Source organism: Diospyros lotus, chromosome 9, assembly GCF_014633365.1.
Source record: "Diospyros lotus cultivar Yz01 chromosome 9, ASM1463336v1, whole genome shotgun sequence".
Classification (NCBI taxonomy): domain Eukaryota; kingdom Viridiplantae; phylum Streptophyta; class Magnoliopsida; order Ericales; family Ebenaceae; genus Diospyros; species Diospyros lotus.
Window position 1 is genome coordinate 1,357,082 of NC_068346.1, and position 21,567 is coordinate 1,378,648.

The following is a 21,567-nucleotide window of genomic DNA, read 5'->3' on the forward strand; positions in this document are numbered from 1 at the left end:
CATATTCTAAGCTAACAAACACTAACCAACCAAAAATGAAAATGCTATTTACACCGTCGACTGAGGTGGTTGTAAGAGCGCATAGCAGGATTCCCATATCGAGCCACGTGTTACTATGTCCACCAGGGTCCCTATCAACGGTTGGAATTAGGTCTGTGACGAACAAAGGTCACAGGCGTGGACCTTCCACTTTCCCCCCACGATTCAGCCCCATTTTGTAACCATGGAAGAACTGAAAGCCCCTATTTCTCCTCGTCGCACACGCGATTCACAGACACCGAACAGTTTCCTTCTCTATATGTGTCTGTCTGTCTCTCTCTCTATACGTGTTAGCAAGTATGGGCAAAGGACCTAAAGGACCTGGAGGTCCTGGACTCTTCTCCGATATCGGCAAGAAAGCCAAAGGTAATCTCGCTCGCAGCTCCACTGTTTAGATTTTCTCTCTTTGGTCAACTTCGCCATTGCTAGGCGTGCTTTGTTTTTACCGGTTGTATTGGTGTTGATTTGAACTAGATCTGCTGAGCAAGGACTATACTTCGGACCAGAAGTTGTCTATCTCGACTTACAGTGACACCGGAGTGGTATGGATTTGATTTCTTCGTTTGTCTGTATAGCCGGCATTATTAGATTGTTGAATATCTCCGGTCTGGTCATAGCTTAGGTTTATCGAGGATTGTGGCATCGTTTTAAGTCAATTGTGCCTGAATAATGTATTTTCGGTGTGTTCTTTTCTGCTTCTATTTTCTTCAATTTTTTATGCGACTTGCAGTTTTATCGTTGTTTGTGTGATTTATTGCGGTGTTCTGTTCGATGAAGGTACAGCTCGTATTTGTCCTTGAACTTGCTGCCTTGGTCTTTTTCCTACGTCGGGAACAAGAGTCTTTTATGCATGATCTTGAATTCTTGACTGGAAGTATGTTTTTTTGTGATTGAATGGAGGTACAGCTATTAAAAGTTGGGTCAAATTGCAAGCAGTTTTACTTCAATGGAGTGGTGTGCGCCGCCCCGCATTTCTTTTGCTAGTATAAATATTATACATGGCTAAGCAACTTTTGAGCAATAGTAAGAACTTAAGTTGAATAGAGCGTACGCAGCCATTTGTTATTGTTACAGGCTAGTATATTTAATGAGCTCATGTATATTCTATGAAATGGTTTCCTGGTACGTTCTTCAAATCTATTATGTAGATCTCGTGCTAGTGAATACGAGTTCTGCAAAATTGTAAATTCTAATTACATATATTTCTATTTAGTTGTAAATGTGATAAATGAAATAATACAATAATTAGGAACACAATTTATTGAAGGATAGATAGGTAATATTTATAATCTTGAGCTATATATGATGGATCGTTTAATAATAGCGTCCCCTTCACCAGGTAACACATGCTTCATTAACATAATGAAATGTACCAATAATTGAAAACACAATTTATTGAAGCATAGACAGCTAACATTTACAATCTTGGTCTGTATATAATAAATTGTCTTTTAGTAACTTTCTCTTCAACTTAGGATGTAACACCACAGGTCCTCAGTCTTCACGCGAAAGTGCTAGCTGAAGGTGGCGTGGGTTTATGAGATCAAGAAATATACCTAGAACCCCCATAATGGACTACCAATGTGGGATTGTGTCATGGCAAATTCTCCTCCAATTCTTAGCATCCTTGCTAGGCCAGAAATCCTATTTTCAATCTAACCCAAGTAAGTAACTTAGTCTCAAAACACTTTGTTGACCCTCACTTGGTATTGGTTTTAGATTGGCTTTGATTCCACTTGTAACATCATGAGTCCATACCAGTATTATTAAAGGCCTAAGGCACACTATGGCGCAAAAGGGTGTTGGAGCCTGAGGCCCGCCTAATGGAACTAAGCACATGCTAACTAAAAATATATATATATATATATATATCCTAGTTGAAGAATAAGTTATAAAATAAGTTCTAACTCCTAATAACATATTCACAAGCATGCTATCAAGGAAATTAAAAAATTCAACATTTACTAATGAAAAGAACAATAAAAAATACCAAAAGATGCAATCTAAGAGTCTTTAAGTCAACTTAAATTAAATCTTAAAACAATTTATAGGTTTTAAATCTTAATCAAGATTAACTAATTATGCATTTTAAATAATCTAAAAATCATCCTCATTATCAAGATTAAATATTTCCATATTTTCATCATTAGAAGTATCATCTCTAATACCTTCTTCCACATCATCTCCCTCACCATCTTCATCTAGTTTAAATTCAATTGGAGCATTTAAAGTAGTAGCCCTTTTACTCATTGTCAAATTTGTAGTTGGAGTAATAAATTTAAACCCTAAACTGTTAAAAAATAAATAAAGTAATAAATAATAAAATAAAAACCCTAAAAAACAGTTAAAAAAGCCTAGGCGCACCCTGATGGTTTGCGCCCGCTTGGAAGCATTCCAGGCACCCAAGGTGCGCCTTGGGCCTAGGCGCACCATTAATAACACCGGTCCATACTCAAAAGTGCTAGCTAAATGTGATGCTTGAGTTCATGAGAGTAATAAATATACTCAAGACCTCCTCAATAGACAATTGATGTTGGATTGGGTTGTGATATATGCCTAGAGATTATAAATATTATTATTTCAGAGGGGATATAGGGAAAGGAGGGGAGTTATAGAGGAGGGAACTAACATACTGAGAAATAGGAAAGTCTCTTGAGTCATGACATGGAACTGTGGGAGAGGGTAATTGAGCAAAGCTTAATGAAACAAAACCAAGGTCGCTGGAAACTAATTTTGGGTTTATGTTTGTAGGTCAACAATGCAAGCTATTTCCTTGGCTGTCTATTGAAAAAGACACATAGATAAGCCAAAAAAAAAAAAAAAAAGTTTATATAATGTTTGTGGATTTGGAAAATTGTATGGCAGAGTTCCAAAGAAGTCATTGTGAAAGTGTTGGATTAAAAAGTAGTTTAGATTGCTTACATAAATTTTATGAACTTGTATTGTCAAATAAAAAGGTGTATTAGGACTTCTGAAAGAGATATTGAGATTTTCCCAATCATATTTAGATTTCTGTAAGGACTCTTTGCTCTTGTGATGAATAAAATTACGAAGCACATCCAAGAAAAATGCTTTGGTTCATGTTATTTGTGGATGATATTGTCTTATTGGATGAGACAAAAGAAGTGAATAATAAATTTGAATTATGAAGAAATACCTTAAGTAGGCTAACTTGGGTTTGTCCTTAGTAATTCTGGTCCATAAAGCCATGAGGATTGGGGTTTAAGTTGTCATCTTTGTTTCTCCCCCACCCCCCAAAACCAAAGTTAGACCAGATATGTCTATAGGAAGGAATAGAGTGAATTGGTTCTTTAAGGCCAAATCATTAGTTATTGTTATTCTTAGCCCATTAGTTCCTGGTTTTGATGAGCTTAGCATAATAAAACTCTTTTCATAATTAAGCAGCATCCTTGTTGTGAGTTCGGGGGCAATCTAGTTGCCAGAGCCTCTTGTTACCAGAAATACCAGTGACTTCATGTGTGGTTATCGGCTGGATCTGCAGCATCACCGGACTTGGTGTGGAAAGACAAACCATGCTGAAGCTGCTGAGTTCGTCCCGCTGAAAACATCACCAGAAACAGGAGTCAAGTTGCTAGCGTGGCTCCAATGCAGGGTGGTTGGAAATGTTGTGGTGTCAGCACCAACTGGCGATCACAGGAAGGCCTTCTCAGTTGGGCGGGGAGGAAGAGAGAGGATGGTGGTGACTTTTGAGCAAGAATAAAAAAAATTGGAAATGGAATGGGTTTAAAACCTGTTCCATTTTTTCCACTCCAAAAGAAGTTGCCAAAATTTTGAAAACAGAATGTAAAAACAAAATTTTGAAAACAGAATGTAAAAACAAACACCACTTCCACTGTTTTCATTCCAAAATTTGAAATGGAATGGAAATTCTGAAAATGGCAACATTTTCAAACAGGCCCTAAGTTGTCTTGGTCTTAAATGTAAGCTGGGAATGCTTTACTGTTGAATGAAGGAAAAATTGAAGTACAAAGTATTCCACAATAAAGAGAAAAGAAATGGACTCATGGCCACATTCTGAGACTTAAATCCACCAGTAGCAGCAAGCAAACCTTTTTTTCCTGGCAATATGAGCCTGGACAGAATTTTTGTGGTGATTGTAAAATAATGTGTTTCATTGGCTTTTTCATGTACTTGAAGTTTATTCTTTTTAGTTAAATATCTTCCAACTTTCAACCAGAAAATATTATAGTTAAATATTCTTCTAAATTTCTATGTCAATTTAATGAGAAGATAAAATATGAAGATGCACAAATGGGAAAGGTTTTCAGTAAATAAAGGTTCAGAATAGGCCCATTTCTTGCTTCCTCCATTGGAGTCATCGGACAAACTTCCTCCATCCCCCCCCCCCCCTCCCAAAACCGCAAAAAGAAAAAAGACCCAAAAAATTCTCTCCCTCTCTCATGGAAACACACAAAAAGGAGAAATATTATCATTCTTCTTGTGTTATTAATATTTCCTTCCTATTTATATAGTCAAACAAGAAAATGAGTTCCATGAGTTCCTTTTGGAGTGTGTCATGTGGCAGGTTATACTTGCCAGATCTTAATTTTTATTTTTAGTGATATACCTTTGGCTGATGTCCTGTTGATAAAGTGAATGTCCTGAGGAAGCAAGATTTTCATATTCCTGCAGGTTCTATCTTCAGTATCTAATTTGATTGATTAAGTACTTTTGTGTAATTGATGAGCAGGTTTAATTGATTTAGTACAGTTTGTGTACTGCAAGGGTTTTTTGTGATACGTTTGAACAAGTTAAATCAAAGTATATGTGTTTTGTTTATGCCCACTTCTAGTTGATTTAAGTCTTGCCAGTGCTTTTTTCTTAATGAGTACATAATTTTCTGGAACCTTAATTGTTGGTAATCAAATGCGGATGTGGTGCCTTTTCAAATTTCTTGATTTGGATTGTTTGAATTTGCATTCTGATAGGGAGCATTAACTCATTCAACTGCTCTTTTGATTGTTTACCTATTCTTTCATTTGTAGGCCATCACATCAACTGCGACGAAGAAAGGAGGACTATATAATGGGGTTGTGGCATCACAGTACAAATACAAGAACACATTAATTGATGTCAAAGTAGATACAGAGTCAAATGTGAGTTTCCTAATACCTTTGTTTTCTAGACAATTGAAATTACAGCTTGTTCTCAGTAGGCATATTCTCTTACAACACTGTGTTGGTAGATCTCAACGACTCTAACTACCACCGAGGTTGCCCTACCTGTGAAGACTATCCTTTCACTCAAATGGCCTGACTACAGCTCTGGAAAGGTACATCTAAAGCAAATCATAAACGAAAAGTTAGTTATTGATTACTTTAGATTCCGAATGCTAAAACGTGGCAAATCCTTGTTTATACAGATTGAAGTTCAGTACTTCAATTACCATGCAACATTTGCTACAGCTGTTGGTCTCAACCAATCCCCTACAGTTGATGTTTCAGCAACCATTGGTACCCCAACCATTGCCTTTGGTGCTGAGGCTGGTTATGAGACCACTTCTGGTAAATTTATCAAGTACACTGCTGGGTTAAGCGTGACAAAACCAGACTCTTGTGCTTCAGTGATTCTGTAAGTTCATCACACACTGTAAATTCTAATGTTAGTTGGCAGACATTTTTCATAAGTTTTAATGTTGATTGCTTGATATTGTCCTAGCAGGGGTGATAAAGGTGACACTATAAGGGCATCATATGTCCATCATTTCGATCAATTAAAGAAGACTGCTGCTGTGGGGGAGATCACTAGAAGATTCTCCACAAACGAGAACACATTCACCGTGGGAGGATTATACGCAGTTGACAACCTGACAGTGGTGAAAGCTAAGCTCAACAACCATGGTAGGCTCGGGGCAGTCTTGCAGCATGAGCGTGTACCAAAATCAGTTCTAACCATCAGCACCGAGTTCGACACCAAGACATTGGAGAAGACTCCAAGGTTTGGCTTGTCCTTTGCTCTCAAGCCATGATGATTTTATGGAGGAGATGATGATTGTTGAAGTTCACCCAATTGATTTTTTTTTTTAATTGGCGAGTTCTTGAAAGGAGCTCCCAATAAATGGTTCCGCAGAGCTGTCATATAGATTCTCAACAACTCTGGATGGATTACTTCAATATGCTCGGGCCCTTCCGTGGTCTGTTTTTCTCTCTATCTGCGATAAATTTTGACCATTTTTTTTCTGGCATCTGCACAATTATTCTTCTTGGGAAATCTTTTGTTGGGTTTGATTCAAAACTTCGCCTGCTTTGGTTGTCTTCCAGTACCCAGCTATCCATGTATTCTTCTTTCTGGCATCATGTATTGAGATAATCCTATTTGAGCATGGTATTACCTTTTCAATTGATGTTACATTGATAGCTTTGGTGGTATGCATGCTAAGAGAATTGGCAACTGTGAGGGGGCGGGCATGGGCCCGGCCACGGGCCCCACCTCACACTCCCCCCCTCCTTCTAGCCTGCATCGGGCAACATACGTGGGCAACATAGCTGGGCAAGATATGATATGAAATCAGATTCATTGCATTTAATGAGAAGCTTTTAGGAGATGGACGGTTTCCTTGCTATGTGCGTCGACACAAGCCAGTAAGGATGCAACAACCTGACACATGATCATCTATCTCAACCTAAGTTCTTCAGTTATAGCAACTCTTCAACCCACAGCCAGCGTTCTGTTCTGTCTTTTAACTTCCCATGTTTTAATCGAATTCTCTCAATTCAATTACCAGTATTGGCCTCACCGGTGCTTAGGTGAATAAATGGCATGGCCCATCCCCTCGAAGCACAAATCTTAGAGATTGTTGTGTTGTGGGAATTCATAGCACGTTTTATCCAAATGCAAATGGAAAACATTGACGAGCAAGTTTTATTCAGCAACTCCGCGTAGAAGGAACCGTCGATCCATGCGTAAATTTTGAGTAAAACGTTTATGTAAGATTTAATAAACAGGGGAGGCTGAACTAAGCGGGTGTTTGGCTTGTCGTTTATTAAGATGGCTTTTAAGCCTTTTATTTAAAAACTGTCTAAAATTTTAAAATTGACTAATCTGGATAAATTATCAGAACATAATAAAAAAAATTAAAATGAACTTGAATATTATAAATAAAATTTATAAAAATATTAATTTTTAATAAAAATAAATTATAAATTGATGTTGATTAATAAAAATTTTATCATATTAAATTATATATAATTATTAAAAAAATATATTAATATAATATTTTAGGTTCAAATTTAAATTTAATTTATAAAAATATTTTATGCTTTATGTATACATATATATATATATATACACAGAGAGACGAGCAAGAGATGAAAGCAATGATAAGATGGCCACGATGGAGATTAGACAACGATGGCAATGAGTTAGCGATGACAATGGGGCTAAAGGCGACAAAGCAGATGGAGATAAAAAATAAGCAGCAATGAAGGCAACATAGGGAGATAAAGGCAACGATTGGGGGATGGAACTTGAGGCAGTGGCCATTGCCACAATGGAGGAGATAGAGAGAGGTGACAACACGAAGGAGATGGAGGGAGGACAGAAAGAGTTTTGTGATGTTTAAGGTTGAAAATATGATAATTATTAGAAAACAAAATTATAAAATACCTGATCAACTAAATAAACTATAAAGGACGTTTTGAGAAAAATTGGAGAGAAAACTTTACTAAAATGCTGTCCATTAACGTGTAATCTCTTTAATTTTTAACAAACATATAATTAAATAAATTATATAATTTTTAAACTTCATTGATAGCTTGTATGCGGTCAAATCAGTCAATCAAGAAATGTGATCTTTAATCCTTTAACTAAAATTTGGCCATATTCTACTTTTCAATAATTTATTTTCGTTCCCTTAATCCTTCAATTAATCGAGAGTTGCCATTGAAGCATAAGACGAAATTTTTATTCCACATCAAATTAATTTTAGGGTCTGTTTGATAGTCTAAATTTTTCAAAAAAAATATAATTTTTTTATCTATTTTTTAACTTTTGCATTGTTTGATAATATTTTTTTTCAAGAAATTCATTTTCCAACTTTTGCTCACGTCATGCCATTTTTCTCCAAATCAAGGAATTCAAATTCTTTGGGTGGAGATGGAATTTTTCAGGGAATTGGAAAATGGAGTTGGGCGGCTGGCAGGCTCAGTAGTTTTTTTTTTTTTTGGGGGGGTGGGGGGGGGAGGTAATGTAATAAATATATATATAATAAATATATAAATATATATAAAGTAAATAAGTTTAATTTAGGATGGTTATTTAATAAATAAATATATAAATATATGTATAAAAAGTGAATATGTTAAATTTAGGGTGGTTATTTAATAAATATAAATATATATATATAAAAAGTGAATATGTCAAAAATTATATATAAATTATTTCTTTAGAAAATAAAAAAAAAATAATTTTGTAGTTTCATTTTTTGAAAAAATAATTTAATTAATTTAAAATATGTTATTATTTTAATTTTTTTATACAAGATTTAATATTTTTTAATATATTTTTACCATTGAATTTCATAAAAAATATGTCATTTTCCATCAAACACGAAATGTCAAGAAAATTATCTAATTCTATGAAAAATATTACCAATCAAACACCAAAAAATAAAAAATAACATCATTTTTTAAGTAAAAAATTATACCAATCAAACAGCTTAAATTTCTAATTTCCAGGAATTCATTTTCTCTAGAATTCAATTCCCTAGGATTTATTTTTTTTCCACTCAAATTCCACCCGCGCCCTTAGACTACTAAAAACCATACCCTTTGGCCCTTTAACAAAAATTTTAACATATTCTCTTTTAACTATTTGTTTTCAATTAACTAATGACTTAATTAAAGTGATAAATAAGACCAACCTTCTACACACATAAAATTAATTTTGACAAATTCCTTTTTCCTCTTACCACTATTTACATTCAATATATTGTATGCAATTCCAAGTTAAATTTCCAAAGAATCAAACTTTGTACAACTACCAAATTTATCTTATAATTTCATTAAGCAAATTTTTATTTATCAAAATTAATCTCATGCGTTACAAAGATTTCAGCTTTCCGTCGTTAACTGGAGTTAACTAAAGAATTAAAACAAAAACAAACAAATAATTAAAGGAGAAAATATGCCAAAATTAATCTTATGTATTCAGTCTAAAAAAAATAATCTAACATGTAATAAAAATTTCATCTTTCGTATCACCGTTAGCTTAGCCAAAAACTTTTAGTTAAGTCAAAGGATGAAAAGGAACGAAAACAAAATGATTAGAGTGATGGAATATAATTAACTTTTAATTAAAAAATTAAAATTTGCATTTGTTAATAGTTCATATATATTAAGCTTTTATGTAATTAAGATCACATCAAGGAAATTTTTACATTAAAGTTTCGTTTGTATATAATTAATTACCAATGCAAGTCTTTCAAGTAGGGGTGTTCAAAAAAATCAACTAACTGCAGAAATCGACCAAACCGCACCGCACCGTGTGATTTTTTGAGGGAAGTGGTCCGGCACGGTTTGAGAAATTCTCAAACCGTGCAGGTTTGCAGTTCGAAGATTTCTTGGCTCGGTTTTAAACCGAACCGCCCAATTATTTTGTAATAACAAAAAAATTATGAAATAATTTATTCTCAAAAAAAAAAAACAAATCTAGTAAACAGATTGTCTGTTTTGTTTATATATAAACAGATCGTGGACAATCTGAAACAATCAAACAGATTGTCTGTATAAACAATCAAGTTTACAGATTGTTTATTTATACAATCTGTTTTCTGTAAACAGATTGTATAAATATTAAACAGATTGTTTATATATAATTTTTTATTTATTTTGGTTTATGGACTAAATGGTTGGTCAAACAATTCATTAAACAATGAAAATTGCACCACAAAAATGGATAGATTAATATTTTGGATGTTTTAAACAAACCGCGGAAATCACACCGACCCGCACCACAAAATGGATAAACAAATGCGGTGTGATTTCTACGCACCAAATCAGACCGCGCGGTCTGGTTTGACAGAAAAACCGCACAAGCGATCAGGCGTACTGAAAATGTCAAAAACCGACCAAACCGGACGGTGCACACCCCTACTTTCAAGGCGTTATTTTTGGTGGACATGGCTAACCTTCCAGCTAAATTAAACTATCTAGACTAAACATCTATAGTCAGAACTCAACTCAAAATATGTTGTGTAAAATCTCAACCATTCACAATCGACTGAAGGAAAAAGGGAGCAATTCATAGCTATCAGCAGTTATATCAAAATCACTAAAGGGAGAATACTTCTGACAAACACCTGATTACCAAATCGAAGTTCTCAAAAAAACATAACAAAGCACCAGTAAAATCATCTATAGCGAACAAATAAACTCAAGTACCAGAAGGCGACAGCCTCAGTCCACGCTCTGCATGATATCCTCCGCGGTGAACTTGGTGCCTTTGTCCTTATCGGCGGCGGCGCGGCCCTTGGCCTTGCGATCCAGGAGCGACTTGCGGTCCTTGTCGAGGCGGAGCTTGGTGATGACAACCTTGGAGGGGTTGATGCCGACGTTGACAGTGGAGCCGTTAACCTTCTCCCTGGTGATGCGCTCGACGTGGATCACCCATTTTTTTCGGTAGACCTGCACGACCTTGCCCTCGCGGCCCTTGTAGGTGCCGCGCACGACCTGGACCTCGTCGTCCTTCCTCACTGGCATCGACCGAACGTTGTACTTCGATCGGAGGTCCGTCGACAGAGGGGCGCTCATCAGCACTCGCCGAACGCTCGACGGCGCCGTGAAGTGCGCCTTCCTGCTCTTCCGGCGGGAACTCGAAACCCTCGGATTGTACTTCATTGTCTCACTCCCCTTCTCTCTTCGCCGCTGTGCAACTCGAAAACGGCAACGAATTGTGAAACTTTTAGGGTTTCCTGCGAATTTATAGTCCTTTTTTTTATTTTCTTTTTCTTTTGAGGGAGCGACGCCGCGGGCCCTGCCCTAGCAAGCTCAAAAAATTCCTTCAGGCCCAATAAATAAGCAGGTGACCATTAAGGCCCATTCTGTCAAAGTTGTCGGCCCAGTCTGTTTTAAAATATTTAAGAAAATTATTCAAAAATTATATTATTTAATAAATTATTGTATTCCTGTTGTTATTTTATTATGATTTTAAAATACTTTTAGTTTTAAAATTGAACAAGTTTCATGTTCATTTTTTTAAGGAATTGAATTTAAAAAATAATAGGACAATATTTATATAAGTTTCAACAATTTTTATCATAGTAAGGTTTTTTTAGATAAATTATCGTAACTTACTATAAAATTAAAATATAAAATTTAATGTATTTAAACTTTAAATTTGAATTTTAATTAGCATATTTAAATTTTAGGAATGTAAAATTTATTATTTGTAATTTAAAAATATCTAAATGTCAAATAATATTTGAAAATTTGAAATAGATACAAATGTTTAAATTTCAATATTAAGGTTAATTTCAAATATTGAAATGAGATATTTGGATAGAAATATATACAAATTTAAAAATAATATTTTAAAAATATAAATATTCCCGTGACAATGGATGAGATAGATTATATTAAAGAGCTAATACTTATAGTTGACTTTCTTCAATCTTGTTTTAGTTGTTGCTTGCCTTGCAAAAGGAGGGTGGAGTTTTGTCCCCATATATGTTTTTTAATAATCATTAATTGATAAATTCTAATGATAAAATTAAATGTCATAAAAGTATGAAAACTTAGTCTCTATATAATATTTTTATAAAAAAATAAAAATATTATTTAAACACTAAATGTGACACTTCTATATTACTCATGTTTAATCAATATAAATATACGATGATAAGAATTCATAATTAATGAAAAATAAATAGACATAATCATTTTTAACCTCTTTTTAAAAAAAAAAATTAACTCTTCAAACAAACTAATTATATTATATAGTCACTTTTTTTTCAGATGAGGTATAACTTAGGATAAAAAAAAATTAAATAAAATGATAAATTTATAAAATTAGTTAATAGGGTCAAAACTAATAAAGTGTCTATAAAATATAATTAATTTATTTAAGGGGCTAAAAATATTTTTTTTAAAAATAAGTTAAAAATAAATTTTTTATTTGTAATATGATTAATAACTAATATAAAAATATTATACTAAATATGATTGGGTAAGTGTTGAAGCCAACATTTAATAAGAAAAAGAGTAAATCAAAGACCGTACGTCTTTAAAGTATAAGTGGACTGATCGAATGATTAATATGTTAGTATTAATTTAATTTGTAAGTTCGATCTTTGTCCCGTACAAGAGTAAAAAATTCAACTTATAATTTATCTTTCATTATGTAATCAAAGATACAAATATCAAAAATCATAGGAAAGACAATTATCCCAAGAATAAAAGTAAAGGAATAAAGGTAAAGGGAGGCTCCTCATCGACCATTTTGAGGCAAAAAAACAGCAGACAGAGATGGTATACATCCGATTGAAATGAAAAGTTTTGAATTTACGAGAAAGTTGCGGGGGGAAATTAAGGCAGAGGCATTTATGGTTACTGCAATGAATGCACCAACCAATACACAAGACAGAAGAAACCATAACCGCACCAGTACCAGCCAAGGAATTTCTCGCTTATCTCAAAACCCTAACCCCCCCTCCCCCCAATTCGACGGTCATCAGAATCAGCTCCATCGCCATGGAGAGATTGAAGGTTTGGGAGGATTTGGGAGTGGTGGACACCATCCATGAGGAAGAGGAAGAACATGAAGATTCGTCTCCCCTCCATTGCAGAGTGAAGGCTTGGTAATTTTGTTTTTCTCTCTCTTTCGCTCGTTTTCTGTTTCTAAGAATCCAACTATGAATATTTTATGGCATTCTGGTAAAGTTGCTCCTGTTGACATTTTTTAATTATTATTTGTTTTATGTGAATCGGTGTGTTGGAATATTGATCAGGACATTGGCGACAAGATGTGAAACTGATGTGTTGATTCAAGTTCAGGGCAAACATTTCCATCTTCACAGAGTACTGATATAATAAACTGATACTTTCAAACGATTGATGCAAAATCATTTCTAATTAGTTACTGTTTTTGTGTTTTGTTCTTAGGATCCTCTGGTAGAAAGGAGCCGTTACCTGAAGCGGCATCTGGAGAGATCGCCGGAAATAACTCTGTCTCCGCCGTTTAAGATTACGGCAGAAGCATTCGGCCTTGTGGTCGACTTCTGCTACGGTGCGGACATCGTGATAACCCCGTTCAACGTCGCCGCTCTGAGAGTGGCGGCGGACTTGCTGGAGATGACAGACGCCGACGACGCGAGCTTGAGGCAGAGAACAGAGGCGTATTTCAGACTGGCTGTTGGAGTCAGCCGAGAGTACGCCTTGATCATCTTCCGGTCGTGCCTGCCGTTGCTGCCGGAGGCGGAGACGACGTCGGCGTTTGTCAGCAGATGCCTAGACGCGTTCGGATTTATGGTCGACGACGATGACAGTGTTGTGAGTTGCTTTGACGGCGTTAAAACGGTGCCGCTTCAGGATTTCCAAGCGGTTGTGGAATCCTTGCGTTGTCGGTTAACTGGGAGTCACGACGGGCTCTATAGAATCATCGACCTTTACCTCAAGGTAAATAGTTTCATTTATTCAATTTTATCATAATTTCACATTCTGCCATAAAAAATAATAATAATGAGTTAAGTTTTGACTATATGAATTTTAATTTAATAATTATTTATTAATAAAAAATAATATAAAAAACAATAAAATAAAAACAGAGTACAAGATATACATGATTCAATCATGTGATCTACTATGATGATGACAACACCTCAGAAATACCGTATTAGTGTAGAAAACGTTTCAAAAATATTAATAAAATATAAAAAAAAAATATTTATGAACCGTTTTAGTACAAGAAATGTTTTGGAAATATTGAGAAAATACTAAAAAAAATATTTCTGGACCATTTCTGTAATTTTGAAGGCATTTTGGGACCATTTCATAATATTAAGAATATTAGAACTGCAATTTTGTTAATAAAGAGGTTACAGTGGCAAATTTGGGGGAGTCCCAGAACTATAATTCGTTTAAGTCCCCTTCTTCTCAAATGAGTTACATCTATAGGTAGATAGGACTAAGGCTGACATGGTTGCAACCTGTGTTTGCCCCTCCTTATAAACTATTTTTTTTTTTGTATTTTACCAAGTTAGGGATAGAATTTTTTTTCAAGAAAATTATTGTTAGTTTTTGATTAGTAGGTCATGATTCATGGATGGTAGGATTTATGTTTATGTTTATTGCATTATAAAATTTATGTTTATTTTTAAATTAAATATTTTTTATTAAAAAATATATTTATAAAAATACCCTTATTTTTATTTATTTATGTGTTTTCTTATATTTTAATTTTTTTTAAATATTAGGTTGCGTTCTTTTTGCTTTTCAATTTTCAGTTTTAGATTTTGAATTTATTTTCAGTTTTCTATTTTGGTAATCTGTTTTTAGAAAATTAAAAACACATTCTCTTTGTCATTTTGAAAAACTATTTTTTAAAATAGAAAATTAGAAAACACGTTCTCTTTGAAATTTTAAAAATATTTTTTAATAATATTTATTCAATAAATTTGATTATTAAAGAAATTATAAATATTTAATGTTAATATATTATTAAAAATATATATTTTTTAAAGTTAATAAATTTTATAATATTTTTTCTATTACAATAATAAAATATGAATAAATAAATAAATAAATGTGTTTTGAATTTAGAGTTTATTTTGGATAAAAACACTCAAAACAATTTTTTGTTGTTTTGAGTTTTCTTTATAATTTTTTTTTATTTTTAAAAATAGTAAAGAGAACGCATTTTTATTATTTTAGAAAATTAAAAATTAAAAATAATTTGAAAACAGTAAAGAGAACGCAACCTTATTTTTCTGTTTTTGTTTCATATTCATTTCTTTTTTTTATTTTCATGCAATCTAGAATCCATGTACACGGAGAGTGATAAATAGTTTTACTATAAAAAAATTAAAATAATACATCACTTAATAGAAATCTTGAATACATTCAAATTACTCGTACTTTGTCTCAAAAAAAACTATCTAAAGAGCCATCATATACCATTTAATACTTTTTTATCCATTATCACTATAACTCTTTAAAAAATCATATTTGGATTTTTACTTTTATTTTTTAGTAATATTAAGACTTATGATTATGTGTCGCATTCTCGATAGAAGAATATGAGGTGTTAGATAACACAATAACACATAACTTTTTTTATTTCTAGCATTATTTTTTATTTTGAAGGATAATTACACAAAATTATTTAAAATTAACCATAATATTCCCTTTTGATTAATGACAATTTTAACTAAGTGAATATGTTAAATAAGCATAATCTTTAAAAGAAATTTTTTAATAAAAATTGAAAATATTGTATAGGAAAAAGTAAATATTAAAACAAATTTTAATATAATTTTGAACAAATTTCTCAATTCGAAGGGCCTTTTCCATTGTTAATATACACAGGAAAATGGCGGCAGAATGACAGAGGAACAGAAATGGCGAATCTGCAACTCCATCGACTGCACCATGCTCTCGCTTCGTCATCTCACGCACGCCGTCCAAAACCCAAGCCTCCCGCTGAGATTCCTAGTCCAAGCCATGTTCGTCGGGCAGCTCACCACCCGCCGCTCCATCCTCGGCGCCGGCCGACCCGCCACCGCCGACCGCCGCCACCCGGACCCGACCACCCTCGGCGCAATCCTCCAGAGCGACGCATCGCTCCGCCACGCCACGCAGCTCAAGGCGTCGATGGACGCCACAAGCTCCCGCATCCGGTTCTTGGAAAAAGAGCTCGACGGCTTGAAGATGCTCCTCCACGAGCTCGAGTCCGCCAGGCTCAGCTCGGCCGGCGGCGGCGCAGAGAATCGGGTCGAGCGCGGGCAGAAAGGTTCGGTTTCTTCCGGCAGCTTCCGGATGTTCATGAGAAGAGAACAAAGAATTATCGGCGGCCGGGCTTCTCCAATATCTGAAATGCCCGATGATGCGGGAACTACTCCGAGGCTTGAGAAAAGATTAGGCCGGAAATTGGTTGACAGATTGAAGGACGCTTTTCGTTCGTCGAATTCAGAATCAAAGAAGAAATCTCAGAGCATAGCTCGGAGCAAAGTGGTAGAATTAGATGGGGTAAGAGACGGAGAAGAGTATGGAAATCTTCGGAACGTTATCGTCATAAAGAAAGATGTACCCTTTCACCGGCGTGCTCGATCTTTAGGCTAATGCTTCATTCTTATTTATTTAATTTATCTCTCTTTTTTTTTCTTAATTAATCATTTTGTATTAATATCTTTTTATTAAAAAGTCATTATTTTGTTTGTGCATTGGGGTCACAATTTTCGCCAGGTGTCAAGACAAAAAAAATATAATTTTTCTTTAGAAAGTCACACATACAAAGGGTAAAAGTTTATCCCCTCCTTCAATAATCAATGATTGTTAAAATAGAGTACACATTATCATTGAGAATCATGTTAGATGTATATTTATTTTGTATATCTTGAACTACATAAGGGGAATATTATGATCAAAATATTCTGCGCCTCACACGCGCCTTATGAGAAATTTTTTTGTCATAATACTCTTTTATGTAGTCTAAAATATACAAAATGTAGTTCAAAATATACAAAATAAGTGTACCAATAGCATTTTCCTATCATTAATTCATTTATTCAACTTAAAATGCTAAAATACCCGCCAGTTCCACGTGATGTTCTCAACGGATTGCACGCGCGCATGCCTGTAAGGAATATTTCAGTTGTGGCGTCAACAGAATTTCCGTGCGCGCGCGCTTTCCCTCTTTCCCCATCTCTCTCTATATATTAATCATCCATTGGCTTCAGCTAGAATGCGTTTCACATTCGTTCTTCTTCTATTAGAATCCTTTTGTCTTTAGTCGATTCAGAGATGATTGCCGTTCGCAACCGACATTTCATCAGGAGCTCTTCGCCGCCGGAGATCGGCCCAGGGGGCTCAGCGCCGACGAATTTGGGGTTTCTGAAGCTCTCGGTGCCTAATCGTAGTGCAAAGAGCTTGGCGCTAGTTAGTGGAGATGCAAAATGGAGTTCTCTCGTCTCGGTTAAGGCAATGGAAGGGTTTGAAAAGCCGAGTGGCGATGGTGAAACTGAAGAGAATTTCGCTCCAGAATTGCACCAATCCGACTCCATTACAAGTGATGACGCATTGAGAATGGCTTGCGATGGTATTCTGTTGGCCACTTCTGCTATTTTCTGTTTCAACTGTGAAAAGTGCTGGTAGTATTCTACGTATTTGTGGTTTCATCGGTTTTATTATCCTACATTTTTTTTTTTTTTTTTGCTTCTATCTTATTGCATACATGTGGAACTCCTGTTCTTCTTACCTGTATCCCCTCGTACTTTATTTGCTTCCGTTTCAATTGCATATTCTAGCTCTTGCAAATCGTTGCTAATTCTTCATTGTTTATTTTTGTGAATATTGCTACGAAATATCGTTGCTAAACTTGCTGCGGATCCAATATATCGACATTTGTTTAGCTAATAATCTAAGCAGGTAAAAGTTGCCGGTTTTCTACCTTCAGAAATTCAACAAACATTGCTTGGCATAAGAATCCCGTTGAGAAAATTGATATGCGGGAGTCACTTCAACAGAGGGGTTGTGTCATATGGATCACAGGTCTCAGTGGTTCAGGTTTGTGTGCTCAAAAAATCTAGTTAGAATTAGCTGTTTGATTAATCTTTGCCAGGACTTTGGACTATTTACACCTTATACCTTTGGATGCTTCTTAAGCCATTTTTCCTAATTAGATTCATATAGGAGAAAATTATTGCCTAATAGAAATGAAAGTTCTGCAAGTTTGCAAGATGATGACTAAATATGGTTTTGCTGAATGAGATTTGGCGCCAACGAGCAAATCATCAAAGACCATGGAAATCCAAAACCTGAGTTTAACTTCATAGAATTTGCTATGGGAAATTTGTTGCTTTGGAGGGTATAATATATATGAAACTCGGATACAGGATAAATTTTAGAAATGAAATTTAAATTACTAATCACACCTTCTGCATCTAAAAAGCTACATGAAATAAGAGTTCTAGTGGATAACTTTGGAACTGAAAGGTCTTTTGTTTGTGCTAAGGAACTTTATTACCTGTATTATAAATTAGCTGCAATTTAATTGGCCTACTTATAAGAGTGACCCTATTAATGCTTATACATAGACAACTGAAAATGAATATAAAGTAACATGTGTGTGCCGTGTGGTTCATGTACAATCAATTGTAATTAATTATTTTGTTTTGTGTTGTCCCACTTGCGTGACCGCACAATAATGCAGTTAGTTGCATCTGGTGACTCAGGTTGCATTATTACTGACTGGTACGGGTTGCATGCTATAGAAACAGATAATGTATTCTAATATGGGAACGAAAGATGTAGAGATGGGTAGGTTAAAATGATTAGTTTAAATACTTAATACTTTGTTTAAGTGTTAATTACCTAAATACTAAGCAGTGGTCAAAATAATTATTTGGACAAGAAGTATTTGATTCAGTTAATATTCAATTTGCATGGGAAAGAGGTAACAGTTTATTGGTGTATGAATTTGCAGAATTAGTAATTCCAACTATTTACCTAGTACAACCAAGGTTTAGAAGGCTCGAGTTTATTTATACAACACATGATGCTGACCGCAAAACAGGCAGGGTATCTACTTTGAGCAAAACATGCAATGGATGGAAGTATTTTTTATCTTGATTTTGCAAATTTATCTCTATTTTTGTAGAGATGCTGAAAGTCTTGGAAACATGAAATTGATACCACTATCACCCCCACAAGTTGCGACTAGTTTTTGTATGAAAGAATTCCTACTTGTAATTTTTCAATTGTTATCTGAAATCCAAGTGCACTGTCACTTGGTATCTTTATATCTGAGATTTACAAAATTGTGCCTTCTAAAAGAACTTTACATCTGTCAAGTCCAATATAAATCAGATCCCTTTTTGTTTAAGGAAATTGAATAAAGATTTGATAATTGCTCTAGGCATATTTTTGGAAATTTGCATAACTTATGGTGATAGTACCCTACTATTTAAGACACAAAATTTGTTTATCTTTGTAGTATCTTCCACCCTTGTATAAATCCTTATGTTGCTTTTGGTTTCCAAGTCTTGCTGTAACCTAGTATATCATTTTCATTTTAAAATACTTGGACTCTAATTTTAGGCAAGAGCACTTTGGCATCTGCTTTAAGTCGAGGCTTGCACTCCAGAGGAAAGCTGACCTATGTCCTATATGGTGATAATGCTCGTCATGGTCTGAACTATGATCTTAATTTTAAAGAAGAGGATCGTGCAGAAAACATCCAAAGAATTGGTGGGTTTTAAAGGTTCAACATTTGTGTAACTTCATTGATTTCTCATAAGAAAAAGGAACCTTCATTGATTCTTATATGCAACTTTGTGCATTTCATATATTTATGGTTCTCAGGGGAGGTGGCGAAGCTTTTTGCAGATGCTGGATTTATTTGCATTACTAGTTTAATATCTCCCTACAGAAAGGACCGAGATGCCTGCCGTGCACTGCTACCAGGAGGAGAATTCATCGAGGTTTGTGCTGTTACCTACATTGATAATTTTGCTGATAAATTTGTCGATTTTAATAATTACTGCAAAAAAAAAAGGAAATAATGGACTTTTTTGGCAGAAATAAGAGTTTTTTCATTGCCAATAAATGATAAAGCATATAATTCATAGGTGTTTATGGATGTCCCTCTTAAAGTATGTGAAGCAAGGGACCCTAAGGGCCTCTACAAGCTTGCTCGAGCTGGAAAAATTAAAGGTATCTTCTTGTGGTCTCTTAGAAGACTGGTTTCGATATCCAGAGTGACCTGTTACTGTTTCACCATTTTTCTGTTAGTGTTCTAAATTAAGTTTTTTACTTATGTAAAAAGAAATTTGAGCCTGCTTGAATATCTCCTCTAGTGAACAACTTGTTCCAATGGTATCATAATGTTTTTTACAACAAGAGTAGAAGAGTAGTTAGGGTATCCGCTGGGTATTGTTAACCTGATGTTGCCAGCCATTCTAGCAACTTGTTTGATATTCAGAATTTCTAACATACCAATCTTTTGATAGCAATAGTTGGCCTAAATTCATAAACCTCCAACAACACTTTTGTTCAGGCACACTCTTTGTTTATGATTCTTATCTGATTTAGCATAGGATGAGTTTCATGCTACTATTTTTCTTCTCCTCATGTGACTTTTGTTGTTCTTGTATCTGGCAGGTTTTACAGGGATTAATGATCCATATGAGCCACCATTGAATTCTGAGGTGATTATACTTGCCTGAATAACAAACAAAGATGAAGTTTGAGACGTTCAGATCAAGGATTTCTAGCTTTATAATGGAACCGAGATATAAATGCCATGTTTCCTGCTTGTTTATCCATTGACATTGACTTGAATTTCCTCGCAGATAGTGTTGCAACAGGAAGAAGAGGCCTGTACTCCAGATGAAATGGCTGCAACAGTGATATCTTACTTGGAGGAGAAAGGTTATCTTGGTGCCTGATTCACCAAGTCTAGTCCTCCAGGGTCATCAATTGCAATAACTGACTGGACAGTGGACACTTGAAGTACCATTTCATATACCTTGATTGAATATGAAGTTTTGCAAGTTTATAGTAGCACGAGCCATAGCCATAGCCATATAGTTGAGGGTCTGCAATTGTCCCCTCAATTTTGTGAAAAATACATATTAGTGTTTGAACACAAAATAATACATATTAGTGTTTGAACACAAAATATTTTTCCCAAAATTGGCCCCCTTTAATACATACCTTGTAGGTCCTTTTTTAAAAACAAAAATAATAATAAGTACTAAACAAAAGAAAAAAGAAAAGAAAATCAACGATATTCCTTATACTTTAAGGATTATAGAAGAAATAATGATACTATATTTGATAAGTAATTATTGGAGGAATGATTGTTTGATCAGGTATTATGGAAGGGATGTCTTTTTAAGCAATTGAGTAATATATTATATAAACATAAGATTTATAAGGTTAACAGTTGATTCCTATAAAACTTACTTATTAGTTAATAATTATTATTTTTATTTTGGTTTGATAAGAATAAAATAATTGTTATTAAGAGTGATGAGTTCTTATAAGATTTCATCTTTAATTTGTAATAGGTGTAACTAGTAATATAGTTATATTATACCTGTGATAGGTGTAACTAGTAATACCTGTGATAACAACCCTAATCTAGATTATATATATTATATAGTTAGTTCTAGTATTTCTACTAGTAAAAAATATTATATAAGTGAGTAAATTAAAAAATAAAAGGGAAAAATGGAGTGTTAGTACGTTCAAATTGGTGTAACAATCCCATTAAAAAAAATTAATTTATTCGAACTCGACAAACAAAAAAATAAATTTAATTCGGTTCATGGTTTATTATATTTTTTAACTAAAA

At 34.3% G+C, this 21,567-nt stretch overlaps 4 protein-coding genes across 5 annotated transcripts; 3 read left to right on the forward strand and 1 right to left on the reverse strand.

The window, feature by feature from the left end:
- The first annotated feature begins 218 nt into the window (after positions 1-218).
- Positions 219-6,408, forward strand: LOC127810632 (mitochondrial outer membrane protein porin 2-like). Its single transcript, XM_052350203.1, has 6 exons — positions 219-405; positions 514-581; positions 5,046-5,156; positions 5,246-5,332; positions 5,423-5,631; positions 5,722-6,408. Exons 1-6 carry the CDS (start codon positions 339-341, stop codon positions 6,026-6,028), a joined length of 849 nt encoding a protein of 282 aa, XP_052206163.1. The 5' UTR covers positions 219-338; the 3' UTR covers positions 6,029-6,408.
- A 3,871-nt stretch (positions 6,409-10,279) lies between these two features.
- Positions 10,280-10,959, reverse strand: LOC127810666 (60S ribosomal protein L26-1). The gene has a single exon (XM_052350249.1). The coding sequence runs from the start codon at positions 10,893-10,895 to the stop codon at positions 10,455-10,457; it is 441 nt and encodes a 146-aa protein (XP_052206209.1). The 5' UTR covers positions 10,896-10,959; the 3' UTR covers positions 10,280-10,454.
- Positions 10,960-12,499: 1,540 nt separating this feature from the next.
- Positions 12,500-16,433, forward strand: LOC127810665 (BTB/POZ domain-containing protein At3g49900). The gene is made up of 4 exons (XM_052350247.1): positions 12,500-12,853; positions 13,004-13,073; positions 13,158-13,670; positions 15,579-16,433. Exons 1-4 carry the CDS (start codon positions 12,615-12,617, stop codon positions 16,329-16,331), a joined length of 1,575 nt encoding a protein of 524 aa, XP_052206207.1. The 5' UTR covers positions 12,500-12,614; the 3' UTR covers positions 16,332-16,433.
- Positions 16,434-16,875: 442 nt separating this feature from the next.
- Positions 16,876-21,556, forward strand: LOC127810082 (adenylyl-sulfate kinase 3-like). 2 transcript variants are annotated; one of them, XM_052349324.1, is made up of 7 exons: positions 16,876-17,307; positions 17,637-17,774; positions 19,308-19,457; positions 19,572-19,690; positions 19,838-19,922; positions 20,370-20,416; positions 20,561-21,556. In XM_052349324.1, the coding sequence occupies exons 1-7, from the start codon at positions 17,013-17,015 to the stop codon at positions 20,654-20,656; spliced, it is 930 nt and encodes a 309-aa protein (XP_052205284.1). In that variant the 5' UTR covers positions 16,876-17,012; the 3' UTR covers positions 20,657-21,556. The 2 variants fall into 2 exon arrangements, with proteins under 2 accessions (XP_052205284.1, XP_052205285.1); XM_052349325.1 differs by lacking the exon at positions 17,637-17,774.
- Positions 21,557-21,567: the final 11 nt, after the last annotated feature.